General features: G+C 34.0%; 1 protein-coding gene across 1 annotated transcript; it reads right to left on the bottom strand.

Moving 5' to 3' along the window:
- Window positions 1-488: 488 nt before the first annotated feature.
- On the bottom strand, window positions 489-3,509 carry LOC125186616 (aquaporin SIP1-1-like). The gene is made up of 3 exons (XM_048083019.1): window positions 3,093-3,509; window positions 2,251-2,523; window positions 489-796 (listed from the first exon to the last, which is right to left on the bottom strand). Exons 1-3 carry the CDS (start codon window positions 3,390-3,392, stop codon window positions 644-646), a joined length of 726 nt encoding a protein of 241 aa, XP_047938976.1. The 5' UTR covers window positions 3,393-3,509; the 3' UTR covers window positions 489-643.
- Between the last annotated feature and the right edge of the window lie 11,789 nt (window positions 3,510-15,298).

The raw sequence follows: 15,298 nt of genomic DNA, 5'->3' as shown, positions 1-15,298 counted from the left end.
ATGAGGGTTTTGGCCTATGGGACAACAACATACTTGCACAGCAAATACTTGAGAATGAATACACAAGTCATTCGTAAATTCTTCATCAAGTTTGTTGAAGGTGTTATTTCTAGCTTCAGTGATGTGTACCTGAGAAAGTCCACCGAAGAGGACATGAAAAGACTTCTGCATATTGGAGAACAAGAATGTCCATGCATGTTTGGTAATATTGATTGTATGCATTGTGAATTAAAGAATTATCCCACTTCATGGGTTGGGCAATATGCAGGAAGAGGCAGGAAGCTGACAATAATATTGGAAGCAGTAGCATCCAAGATCTGTGGATCTAACATGTTTTTTTGGAACTACAGATATATTAGAGATCATATTATAATATGAGACTTAAACTGTTGAAGTATGTACAATTCATTTCATTTTTTCTATCTGACTGGATGTCTTTAGACACGTGTTTTTCGACAAATGTCTCGAGAGAGAGTGGAAAGCAACCATAAACCCAATACCTTTCTTTCTTTAAATTTTCATGAACATATTCAATCCATATCTTGCAACTACAAATTTATTTGACTGGATATGAGTTCTCCATCCATGAACTGAATGGCCTACGTAAAGTGAATTAAAATGTGTTCCTAATAGAATAGCCCTTTCAAGCTTTCTTCTGCTTTGGGGGCGGTGGTGGAGGACATAGAAAACGGAAAACCCAGGCGGCCAGTATTGATCCGACGAAGGGACTGATCCAATACACAAGGAAATGCTCCCAAGTATTGTGCGCGTTGTTTACATAAGCCCACCCAAATGCCTGCACAGTCAAACCATACTTGTTTCAAACCAAAAACACACCATCATAAGCAAGGGATGAACAATTCATATCATTTGTTCTATACAGCAAATTAAACCTACCAATGAAGACGTACAAAAACACACCATTATTACATTAAAAAAAAAAAAATTATGTGACATGTCAAAACAAGCTGCAACCATTATTTATGTTGCTTGTCGCACAGAATTCCAAAACTTCACACAGAAATCCATTCCTAACAGTATAATTTTATCAGAGAACCAGATGCTGTGCTGATTTTTGTTTTCACTTTCGTTTTAGTAAGAGAATCAGCAGAATAACACATTAAATGAGTAAAGGGATGGACTGAAACAACTTGAATATGGCATATTGAGCATATATTCACAAATAGACTGTTTTGAACCAGAACTATTGCATCCTATAGAGAAGAAAGTCATATATGACTATATTGAGGTGCACAAGATTAACATATACAATCACCATCAATGTTACTCTATATCCTAGAGAACTCAGGTGATTAAATTTTTCAACACTAGTAATGGGATCACATACACTTTACAAAATCATATCACTAAAATTTTAAAGCGACAAACTTAAGCATCATGATTTCCATATGGTCTACAAAGTTTGATAGAGAAGATTGTGATGATTGCTTGAAAACTGACAGAGATAGCGAACAGGAACAAACAGGAAGAACAACACACGAACAGAAAGTAAACTGAATATTATTGATAACACTGAATGACAGGGAAATAAGAACAAGACTAATCCTCTAACGAGGCCTTATGATAATCTATCATTCTAAACTCCAGACACATAACTTTTCCAATGAAGAGCTATTTTTAATAGTAATTAACAAGACTCAAACTCTACTCTCGCTAAGAATTACTAATACACACATTGACACAATAAGTAACTAACAAATAATAATAATTAATAAAATCCTAACAAACAACTGAACTAATGCAGGAAACGAAGTCAATTGTCAAGTCAGCAATCGAGTGATGAAGTCTTAACGAAAATGAAAGGGCAGTCACTTGGTCGCATTGCTTTTTCTCTGAAGGTGATGTTTGATATAAAAAAAATTCTTATGAATGTTATACCTCCTCAATGATGTCGCTTTCTAAAATCTCAAAATAGATATTCCACGAGTATTTTCTTGGCTATGTAGTTATGCATGAAATGTTATCTCCCACGAGCAAAATGATCAAAACATGAAAAAGTTAAACCGGAACCAGATAATCACTCCAAGAAAAGCTTTCCGAGTTGAAGTGAAGAAACTAAGAAACAGCACATATTTCGCTGTCTTACTCTTGGAACTATGACTGTGTATCATCTCTACTCTGACTCACTGTTAAGTTCTTTGAATAAAAAGCTATTGATCGATATGCAAGACAACAAAGGAACGAGATAACTACAACTTGTTAAAAACAAGTGAGAGAGAGATGGCTTACATTAGCAGGATTCATGGAAGGTCCTGTATAAGTGGTACCTGCAACTACAAGAGACACAGTTGACATAGCAAGCATCCAGTTCTTGACAATCACGCTTCTAGGACCCTTAAAGATGATGAAGAGGACAGCCAAGGTCATTATGAACGTCAAAACCCCCTCAGCAGTTGCTCCGGTGTTGGTGTCAACCTTGAGAGAAGGACCCCCGAGCATGTGCTTGTACTTAACTGGCATCACTTCTATAATCGCCACCGCACCACCCACTGCACCAGCTGCCTGTCCACACACCCAGATGAAGATATAGTAATGGAACAATAAACTACTCCCATGTCCCATTAGCACTAAGTTATACTCCCTCCGTTCCATAATAGCAGATTCATTTTTCCATTTTGCGTGTTCCATAGTAGCAGAGTCATTTCATTTTTTTAAGTAAAAAGTAACACATTTTTCCACTCTTACTTTTCCCTCTTTCTTACTTTATTATCTCTACTTTTACTTAAATCCCACTTTATTATCTTTTTGTTTAACACATTACACTCCTTTTTCTTAATATCCATGCCACAAAGAAATGCTTCCACTACTATGGAAAGGAAGGAGTATTCCTTTTTGAGTCGTCCTATTTCAGTTGAGTATTAATCTTACTTACTCAATCCTACTTTATTCTCTCACTATTTATCTAATTTATTCATGTACTGGTGGGATGGAGTTAATATACAATTATTCATATATTCAGCCAACAAAATTTGTTGGATCGGTATCAGAAATGTGGCTTTCTATCCAAGTCAAAGTTAAATGTCGTTATTATCAAGGCAAAGCACAAAATTGAGAATCTTAATCAATCAGACCTGAGCAGGGAAGCGGACGGCGGCGGAGATGAGAGAGTCAGCGCCGAGGCCGGCGGCGTAGAAGGCGGCGGTGCCGGTGGGATTGAAGGAGGCGCCGCCGAGGAGATCGGCAAGGAAGCCGAAAATGAAGAGGAGGAGGAAGATGAGAAAAGTGGTGATGAGAAGGGAGGGGAGGCCAGGGGCGACGCCGAGAGCAGAGGCGAGGACGTAGGTGACAGCGCCGAGGGAGGAGGCGCAGAAAATCCACATGAAGGTGACAAAGGCATCGGCGACGGCGGCCTTGACGAGGGCAGCAACCATCGCGACGGATGAATGAATGATTCGACGATTTGGTGTGTGGGCGACCTACTACACTGTACAGTAAACACAAGTATGAAATGAATCGCACACCAACTTTTACTCGTCACATTCGAAATTAGGAGTAATAATTTATCAACATACCACTTCTTTTTTTAACAATGGGGATTTAATATCGGCCAAGTAGACAAAATATATAAATTCAGTCAATTTTGGTATGTCCTACAGTTTTAAAAATAATTACTTATATTATAAATTTGATATAATTATCTCATATATTTATATTTGGAGGAAATTTGTGTATGAGGTAGAAACCGAAATCCATGATTTCATTTGCAAATGAGTATATTACTCATAAAAGCTACTCCTTCCATTCTTTTTTAAAAATAGGGAAAATTTAAAATGACACTGAGTTTTAATGCACAATTTGATAAGCAAGAGAGATGAAGAGAAAAATTGGTAAAGTAAGAGAGAATGAAAGAAAAAAGTAATGGAATTAATGTTAGTGGATCATGGGGTTCATATTAATTTGTTTATTGTAGTAGTATAAGTGGTAAATAAATTGATGTACATGAGTGTAAAGATTTCCTAAAATATAAAGAGTTGCTATTTTTTTAAAAATGGAGAGAGTATTGAATTTAAGTCGAAAAATGTAGAATAGAAGAGCATGCTAAAGTATTTGGCTTCCATATCATATATAATTACTCCTAAATCTAAATTAAAGTATTTGGCTTCCACGTCATATATAATTACTCCTAAATTTGAATTATTAGGATAATTGAGAAAAATGTTAAAATTATTATAATAATTGACTATTTTTCAAAATTGCGGGATTAATCCAAAATTTTAGTAAACTTTATGATTTTTAGTTTTTACAACAATTCGCCATTTAATATACTATTAGATTGTTGGTGAAAATTAGTTGCAAAATACTCTCTCTCCCATAAAAATAGAGACTTTAGGGTTGACACATGATTTAATGCAAAATTGGTAAAGTTGAGAAATGTAGAAAGAACAAGTGATTGGAGTTTTGTTAATGGAGAATGTTACCTGCCTTATAAGAGAAAAAAGAATTGCCAAAAATAGAAAGGAGCTATTTTCTGAAATGGATCTAAATGGTAAAAAGAACTATTTTTATGAAAGGGGGGAATAGTTCGTTGGCTTTTATTAATTTTAAAAAAAAGAAAGATGATTTTTAAAGAAAAACAAGAATACAAGATTGTGGTACATAGACAATGCCTCTAGTGCTTTTGACCTACTCAATCTAAATTGTTGATTATTTCTTGCATCCAACCACATTATTGAACTTCATTACCAACTTGTAATGTTTTAGTTGGGACTTAAATGATATAATAGGTTTATAGATCTGAATGATAGTTATAGGTTTATAGATGAACTCTTAGGTCAACCATTTTGGCAATTCCAAATTTAAGTTCCATTAACTGATCGGCAGTTGTCAGTATGTCTCAGGGTAACATATATGTATTCTTCTAGGGTACATCAAGGTTTCGTCTTCGGTTCATGTTTCGTCGAACTTTAAACGAAAGGGTTCACATAATCGAAGCTGACACATGTGGGTAGGTAGAGAATACATAGGGGCGTGAGACAACTTTCTTTAAGGAACTTGACAAAATAGCCCCGTAACTTCGGGAGAAGGGGTGCCTCCTTACAAAAGGGGTCAAGAACCAACATTTAGTAGCCAACTAAGTACGAACATAACTCCTTTTATTGTTATTCGACCATGCCCCTGTCGGCTCGAGTTTTATGCATCGCACCCAATCAGTAGTATTAACTAATTTCTATCCAAAAAAAGTGTGCACAATTCCTAAACTAATTGCAAATCCCAAATGCTGAACTAATTTGCTATGATGTTATAGACATGAACACGATGCAAAAAACTCAAACAAACATCGTGTACATTGAGAATATAATTGAAACGATAATTTCTGCAATATGTCACTAAGTGATCATATCTTTGGTAGAAAATGGAATTGTCGAGTGAGCGAGGTCGATCTAGTCCGACCCAGGCTCGCCATGTGCCGGACAACATGGGCTCAGCTGTCACGATCGCACTTTCTAAGGATAGAAAGCCCAGTTGATCGCGACTAGGGGAGGATGAAAGAACCGGGGAAAGAAAGGGAAAAACTGTGGCACAACTGAACACGAACTGAAATAACTCGAATTTATATATACTAGAGTGCATGATACAAAGAATGTAAACTCGACTTTTACATTGCAACGCAAGAGTCAAGAGTAGATGACATCGTGTATGGAGGCATGACGCATCCAAATACTCCCCCCGTCCCACAAAAGATGTCACACTTGTGGGACAACATGAGATTTTAGGAGGTTTTGTTTTGTGTGTTAAATAGAGAGAGAAAGTATAGTTTTTATATTTATGTGAGAGAGAACTTTTTCCAAAAAAGAAAATGTGACATCTTTTATGAGACTAATTAAAAAGGAAAGTGTGACATCTATTATGGACGGAGGGAGTACTATTATGTCGAAGGATCTTCATCGTTTGTGCTCAACACCGCCTGCCATTATCACCACTCAACCTGTACATTTTTAAAACATATGTAGGGCTAAGTACTTGGTGTACTCAGTGGACACGTGCCGAAATATTTTAATAAAAAGTAATGGTTTTGTCAAGCCACTTCTGAGTGAACTCGGGGTTTTAAGTAAAAGATCCGAGAACACTAAATCATTTTTTTCCTTTATCAAAAGCGATCTGCCGATCTATTTTCCTGGAACATATGTCGTATCTGAACTAACTCCTAGTGAAATGAATTCACAAAACTCTTGGTGGAATGAATTCACGAAACTCCTGGTCTAGTAGGGACATCGCCCTTGCTAGACAATCAAATAGGCAAAGTTCAAAACAAAACATGGTTTGACATAACTTTCAAAACTTCATTTTTCTCGTAAACATATTTGAAACAAAACTCATTTTTATCGGTCAAAGCCGAACACAATGTCGACAAAGGCTAACCGTTCATAAGCACTCGTTAAGTAACACATAACGTCACATAATATAAACAACATCACTTTCACTTTTTGTAAATAATTGTAAGCATACTTGCAAGATATTTTCACACACTAGGAACATAAATGACTGAAATCACTTCAAAGCTATTTTCTGAATTCTAAAAGAAAGCCCACAATCATATATCACAATAGAAAGCTCGTAAAATATTTAGTTATGAAAGCCCAAGGAACATCATTTCTTAAATAGAAAGCCCACGTAACATCATTTCTTAAATAGAAATCTCATAAAATACTTTTCGTAAAAACTGTATAGTAACTAGAAAGCCACCTCGTTTGCTTAAAACTCCTTAACTTGAATTTTTCTGACTCCACCCTTAACTTGCGGAGATAGCCTCTTAGGAAGACAAGGAATTGGTGGTGGTGGGATTAGAGAATTCTCCTTGCTGACTCACTATTTACACACACTAACTCTCGGTATTGTGAAAGTGAAAAGTGGCGAAGAAGGAGGTGGTGATGGGTTGCTTTTATAGGAGAAAAGTCTTGACATTTTGTGTCTAAATTAAGTTACATATTCTCTCTCCTTTTGGTTTTGTGCTTAAAGCTTCACTACTAAATTGGTGTAAGGTATTGGAGAGCTCCAATTTCTATTTTGAGCTAACAAAACATCTCTCTTTTCCAATTGAACTAAAAAGCCTTCTTGTCAAATTTGTGTAACCCTTGAATAACTCAATATTGGTTGATCTAATGTGATATGTGTTATTGCAGAGAGTCCTCCTTTGGGCTTGAGATAAAAGCTTTACTACCCCTTTGGTGTTAGTATTAGGAAGAATGTTCTTTTATTTATAGCTACGAGTTCCTTCCCCTTTTAGCATGACAAAAAAGGCATATTGCCTGATCAGTGTAAAACATTGGGGAGAGTTAAGGAGATGAGATCACCACCTCTTAGTCATTTGTTTCTATTATCCCTTTGGGAGATTTGCAAAGCTTGTATTCTTGTAAAAATCATTGAGCATTGGTCTTACCTCTTTGATGAATAAGTTCACAGGTTTGAGGTGGGGAAACTTGGCATCTTATGGATGTCCCAAAATCGAGAAGGGAAGAGAAGATGCCTCATGCTCAAGATTTTCCTTGATTCCATTACCACCTTTAGCTAGACTTTGTCTTTTAGAGTAGGTAAGATGTAGCAAACTCTTTTTGTGTAAAAATGGGTGTAGAGCACTCTATTTGATTACTTGGTATTTCCTCTTTCCAACAATTGTAGTTCATAACTTTGAAGTTCCTTGAACTTTAATTCCATGAGAAAAAGAACTATACATAACTTAGTGCCTTAACTTAGATTAAATCCAACTTCACAAAAATAAATTCAATCGTCACTTGTCCAATTTATTTATTTCTTTTGCTCCAAAATAAGTGCACGAAAACTCGGGGTGTTATATCAGCACAACCCAAGCCCACCGACAAAGTGGAATGGGTTGGGCTGAGTTTCTTTTTGTAAATTCAGACCCAACTAAGCCCAGCGCCTAGGACCACCGGTGAAATGGGCTGGGGGCTGGGTTGCGTAGAGAATTAAGCTATTTATAAGATATTACTCCCTCCGTCCCAAGATATTAGACTCGTATACTACTTTGGGGTGTCCCAACATATTTGTCCCATTTCTATTTATGGTAAAAATTTACTTTACTACCAACTCCACTTACATCAACTAAACAACACCTCATAAATTCTTTTGCCCAAAGAAGTGAGTCTAATATCTTGAGACGGAGGGAGTATATATTTACTTATAATGTGGGATGTAACCAAATGCAAATTCTAAATATTGTACAAACTCTAAACTATGAATGAATTTAGAACTATATGAAATATTACATTAATATTTATTTTATTTTACATTCAAATTGATCACCGAAGTGGGTCGGGACGGGTTGGTCCTTGGCTAGGTTTGTAGTGGTTTTGGGCCTAGGTTTGAAAAATGACCCATTGAAGTCCATGATGGGTCGGCCAAGTCCAGTTGACAACTATACTCGCAGGAATGTCATTAGTTTGATTTTGGCAATTTAAGTGCCTTCCTCAACGAGGCAGGACAACATAAGATGAACATTTTCTTGTAATCTCATTTGGCTCCACATGGTACGAGAGTCTCAACATATCTCGTGAAGGTCAATCATACCACTTTCAACAACATGCTTTATGTCACCCGGGAAAGGAACACAAATTGAGTAACGCGTAGGCGACCTCTGTCACTCTCAAAGCATCCGTTATCTCCAACATTCCCATGAGGTACTCGATAACGCATATTTAGGATTGGAATACACAATCCACTTAACAAACCCATTCCTTGGTTTTGTCGAGAGCGAACAATGTCTTTATGGTTGTGGCGGCTATTGTCTGAATCTTTATATCCCCCTAACATGCATAGCTTCAGCAATACGTTCAATTCGATAAAACTTGTTTATGACCATCATCTTGACAATATTATTGTGGATGACTATGTTCGTGATACTGACAATCAGACTCTCTCGCAATTCATCATGCCAGATGCTGGTTCTAGAAGCCACAATGATTCTATAGAGGCTATCGAATAACTTTGGCACATAAACACTAACAGACTCAAAAAATTGCTTCCAGAATTAACGATTATCATTTGTTAAGCGACGAAACCTCTCAAAAAATTCTCTTTGGTCTTCCAATGTTTTTGCTGCTAAGATCGTTCCCTTGTATATTGGAAGTCAGACTCTTGGAACCTGTAGTTGAGATCATATTGTGTAGCTCAAGTGAAAGATTTTCGTACCAAATGTATATCATGTTTTTGAGCACATGGTCTGGGATCAGTATAGCTTGTAACCTTATCCTTTTCCCAATTTTAGGACATTTATCATTACCATCTTCAATCCACTTTTGAATGGAGGTAAGACTTATGTCTGCCAATACAAAGTGGATCAACATTTCAAACTCGATTACCATAAAAACAACATTTGACACACAAAAAATATTCATAAAAAAACGCATATATCCAAATTCACAAAATGCAAAACAAAAGATGCATAAATAAACAGATACTCATTCATCACAAATGAACAAATTTCTTAACAATCCACCTTTAATATAATCACATAAAAGAAATTACAAAATATATATGAACCACATATATTTAATTAATTATTGAATGATGAAGTCATTTTAATGATTGATGTTTTTGCCAAAGTTGTATTTCTAACGCACACACCAATTTCAGTGTAGATGATATTTAATTTCAAAGGAAAAAGCATAAAAGACTAAAATTCGTATATTTAGACTTAAAAATAAGAAGTAGTTCAAAAGAAAATTAGAAATTGGTTAGAAAAATCAGTAATTTTTACAAAAATTTGGTGTTTCACACAACCTTTAAAAGTGGTCTTAAAAATCACTAACTTTTCAAATTGTGTGGATTTCCCACACTAAAGATTCGGGCATAAATTTTGCCTACCTTGAATGGCGGAACTAATTTTAGAGCATCAATATCATCATCAATTTTATCTTCCTCACAAGATGGAATGTAACTCTGACTATTTACATGTAGGTGTTTTGGTATTCCACATGGATAAAATTTATGCCGTAAAACTTTAGCGAGGGAAATCCGCTAAGTTCGAAAGTTACTGACTTTTAAGACCATTTTTAAAGGTTATGGAAAATACAAGATTTTTGTGAAAGTTCATGATTTTTGTGACCAATTTCCCAAAGAAAATTCATAAAATCCTACAAGTTCGTGTTTTAACGTAAGCGATACTGTGTGTGCAAACTTCAATTTATTACATTAATATTGGCAAGACACGGTTTCCTATCTAGGATAATTAAATGGAGTATTAAGGGATTCAGAGTGCAAAAGCATTAATTTTGTTTTCAATTTCAGATAAATATTTTTTGTTTTCTTAAGGTAAAACATTGCATGCCATTCATCCCAAATTCTTTAAAAAGCCACATTCGATAAACCTAACAATTTAATAAAACCTGACAAGAAAAATTCAAATAGAATCCAAGAAATAAATGACGAATCAAAGGAATTATAAAATCACATTAGAAAAACAGAACAACTAGACGAATATGATATTCTGATTCATCTTGGAAATTGAACATAAATCAGAGCAATTCCACGACATATTGCCACGATTATCATAACGCATAAACAAGAACACCGAACATATATACTTTCACACACACTCGCAAGACTCCAACTTCACAATCGTAGTTAATTAAATACTTTTGTTAGAGAGAGAGAATCGAGAATGAACCACTCCGGTGGACAAAACGGCGTGATCTTTCATGAGTTTCTTGGATATAGGACACTTGAACTCCTTCGGAACCACCGCGTCGGCGATTGCATCATGGAGCTCCAAATTAACTGCGGCTTTGTCATCGGCTTCCTTGACTCCACTCATCACCATAAGCATCACAATTCAGCTCTCTCTCTCTCCCTCTCTCTCTCGATTTAAGACAAAAGTGAGTTGACACAACATGAAAAATGCAATTTTTTTAGTGAAATGAATATTTTACTATTGCGTAGGCACACAATATTTCAAAAAGAATTTCACAGGTTTTCACTAAATCACTATTTCGTTCTTGTTAACATTTTAAGTATTTTTGCACATGCACACAAACTAATTTTTTATATTTAATTACTACTACTATTTCACATGCATACATAATCAGAATTTTTTTACTACCATTTCACATGCACGCATAATAAAAAAAATTTAATTCTACTATTTCACCAATTGAATATGACCTTTTCAATTTCTTGCTATTTCTCTCGACAACGATCGAGAGAAGCCCAATTTCATAGTTTTTCGTCTCTGGCATGGACCATAGTTCTTACCTAGGTGGCGATCTAAGACGCGAATAATAAATGTGGTTGATGGTATACTTCTTTGTAAAATATAATTACCCAAATTTAAGTTGCGATGATTTATACTGATTTTGGAATTGGGTCCATCTATAAATTCGGACCAAGCCCAGCCTTGGACCATCAGTGAAGTGGGTCGGGCTGAGGCGAGCTTGCTGGAATGTGCAACAAATATTTTTTCATACATTTTTAATTTTTTTTTACATTTTTTAAAAAACTTTTAGATCGGATATTATAAATTAACAAATAGTTACATTTATTAAAAAAAATTATGTAAGATTTTTTATATTTTCATTTATAATTCATACTCCCTTTGTCCAAAAAAAATAGTTTCATTTGTGGACGACATAATTTTTAATGAAAAATTGGTGAAGTAAGAGAGAATGAGAAAAAGTAGGTAAAGTAAAGAGAGATTGAGAGAAAAAGTGGATAAAGTATGAGAGAGAAACTCTCCAAATTTAGAAATGAGACTACTTTTTTTGTACATCTCAAAATGACAAATAAGGCTATTTTTCGTGGAGGAAGGGAGTATATGTTGATTGGATTTTTAGAATTACATAGAATATTACATTAAATTTATTAAATAAAAATTTACATTCAAATTGACCTTATTTCAATTTAATTTTTAGGTTTGGACTGAGCTTGGGTTTGAAAAATGATCCAATCGGAACCTATTTTTAACCTGTGAGCATAGCCCATGCCCGCAATACTTTGCTTATGGGCCGGGTTGGGTCAGCTTGGGCATCGACCCAACCCAAATGACAACTCTAGTACGAAACTTGAGTTGTTAGGTATATATTACAATTATTTACAAATTACATACATTGCATGCTCTTTTGCAATGACATAATAAATATATTGATTCCAGACATCCACCAAAATTTCAAATTGGATTTGTATCCGAACATGCCGCTGTTTTATGACATTTGTGGAATTTTTTTTTATTTAAATTGAATAATAGAATGTTGGGACCCTTAAGCATGTTGTTGCTGAAGAACATGAATGTGGGTGTTGTGCTCTTGCCAAAGAGCAAAGAGTAAAATATTAATAAAAGTGGGTCCGCACCCACATCCATACTATTTGGCAAGAGCATGGATGGGGATGCTCTAAGTGTAAAATCGACACGGACTGACCATTGTAAGTTAGGTGTTTTTCTTCGTTTGCGCATCGTAAAATTTGTTGCATTGATAAAATTTTGATGTAGTACAAATTGTAACGTAGACAAAGACAGAGGTCGTGCTACATATAAATTGGGAAGTTCCATTTTATCTCTATGCTATTATCACGCCGTGCTATGCACAAATTAATATATTTTTAAAATATTAATTTTTAATTTTAAATTAATTAAATAAAATTAGAATCAATATTAACAATGAACAATATGAGTAACAATTTCAGTTATATGAGAATAAAAAATCTATACAAATCAACATTGAAGCATAATAAATTTTGAAACAAATCACATAAAAATTAATGTTTAAACATTAAATCATGGAGTAGTAAGATAAAAACTACAATTCTAGAATTTGCAATGATATAAAATGATATTGCAAATGACCACCAAAGTACAAAATACAATTGGTCTAATCAAATGCAAGCAAGCACCGCTCCAAGTTTCATACATATAAGACCTAGAAAATATATGTATAAAAAGTGAAATCAGAATAAAAGTGAAACATGTATACTAATCATGACTTAGTATATTAATAATTTAGTTGAAAATTAATTATGTCGAAAATAGAACATTGATGAACATACCGAAAGGGAGTCCTCAGCGGTAAAGTTTTGCCCCTTGCCTAGTTGACATAGTTGACGCTGCTGTCCAACCGGTGGAGTCGCCGACGATGTGCGTAGTCTGCCCGTACACCGCCGGAGATATCACAAGCACAAAGAGGAGCGCAATGGCTCTACCCATTTTCATTTTACTATATATTTTTTGTTCGTTCGTCATTAGTGAGACATATTAGTGGGGTGGTAATTACAAGCTAATGGGAAAAGTGGAAAGCGGTTATTTAGGTAGTGAATTACTCCCTCTGTCCCGGCTAAGATGACACATTTCCTGACCAGTACGGGGTTTTAGGAGTTATTGATTAAAGTGTTTAATTGGAGCGAGAAATGGTGGGTGTAAGTATTAAAATAGAGAGAAAGATAGATGAATATTTTAATAGGAGTGGTAAAAAGTGGTTGAGTGTATTAATTGGAGAGAAAAAGTTACCAAAAAAGGAAATGTGTCATCTTAATTGGGATAAACTAAAAAGGGAAACATGTCATCTTAAGTGGGACGGAGGGAGTAGTATTTAGATAGTGGAGAATCTAAAATCAATTCAATTTATTTTAATTTTATTGGTTAGATCCACTTAATCATACGTTTAGCCAAAAAAAAATGACACAAAATGAATTTAATATATCAAATGACACAAAATGAAAAGTCGTGCGTCTTACCGTTATATTACTCCTTAAACTGCCTTTGTAATTTAAAAATGACTATAATTATCATATAAACAAAAATAATTTACAATGGCATTTATGTAACTATCTAGAAACTCCCCTTTTATATATGTATAGATAGATTTAACAATGATATTATATTTTATATCATACTTTTTACTATATTACTAACTTTATTAGATACATAGTAGTAGTAGTAGAGTACTCCGTGCGTCCCTAATAATTTGTCACCATTTGATCTGATATGGATTTTAAGAAATATAATAAAAGTCGGTTGAAAAAGTTAATGACATAGGTCTTGCTTTTATATATTAATTTTATAATAAAATGTGACTGAGAATGAGTTGGTGGAATGTGAAATCCACTACAAAAAATAGTAAAAATGAAAGGTGACAAATTTTCAGGGACGGATAAAAATGAAAATAATTGAAAATTTTTCAAGGACGAAGGAAGTATTATTTATCATAGTAAATCAATTAAATAGAATTATATTTTGATTATTTATAGCTAGATATTGAGAGTTTTGATTATCCGGTTTGAATACATCGGCAATGAATTTTCATACATTTATTTTCTGTTTTGTGATTTATCTTTTAAAGTATAGGGGAGTGTTATATTGCTAACTCAATACCTAATTGCTAACTACAACTAAATAATAGCCATTAGATATTCAAATTAAGGGCCTAGATCATCAACCAAGAAATATCAATACGATCAACAAAAAACGTCAATAAAGCCATATGATTAATTCCATAAAATATCAATAGGGGTATTAATGTCAATTAACTACATGTTTAGTTATAACTAACTTTTAAAAGAAATCCCAAAACTTTAAATTCATATAACATATATCAAATTAAAGATAATTTTATAAGGATTCCAACGATATCATATATGCATATGTTCCGATGTCAAAATTTGAAAAAAAAATTCGAAAATTTTTTCAATTTTTTCGTAAAGCAGAAATGTCAACATATTATATAAAATATGTCAATATAATACATGTAGAATGTCAATATAAGTGTGGGTTAACATTCTTAAAGCATTGTGTTGACATTCTCAAAGCATTGTGTTGATATTTCCGAAACACTATATTGACATTTTCATCTAAAACCCTAATTTGGCATTTTTTTTAATCTTTTTATTTTATTAATAAAAATGAAAATTACACGTGGCAAATTATAGACCACACGTTTTCTAAAATCCTATGACCTTAAATTAGTTGTAGTTAGCAATTAAATAATGAGTTAGCAATTGATCACTCTTATATGCACATAAATGCTTCATGTGATGGTTGAACAAAACCAAAAATCTTTTAAATAATACTACCAAGCGATAATTGTAAATGTGCTTTAAAATTTTATTTCGAAAGCTTGAGTCACATATAGTTTTCAAAAATTAGTTTATTTGTAAGGTAATTTTCTTGGGATTATCCGAGTAAATTCAAATGGATTAATTAAACTTCAATCTTGACAACTTTAAATAATGTGTTGTGTTGAGCACCTTAGTGGCATGCCTCACTTGATTTAATTTACATGGAATGCAGTAGTGTGACGAATAGTTTATTTATTTCTTTTTTTTAGTCTAATTCATTTTT

The sequence above is a fragment of the Salvia hispanica genome, chromosome 5, assembly GCF_023119035.1.
Source record: "Salvia hispanica cultivar TCC Black 2014 chromosome 5, UniMelb_Shisp_WGS_1.0, whole genome shotgun sequence".
In the NCBI taxonomy this organism is placed as follows: Eukaryota; Viridiplantae; Streptophyta; class Magnoliopsida; order Lamiales; family Lamiaceae; genus Salvia; species Salvia hispanica.
The sequence above is the reverse complement of the archived record's forward strand: the minus strand, read 5'-3'. Positions and strand labels throughout refer to the sequence as shown.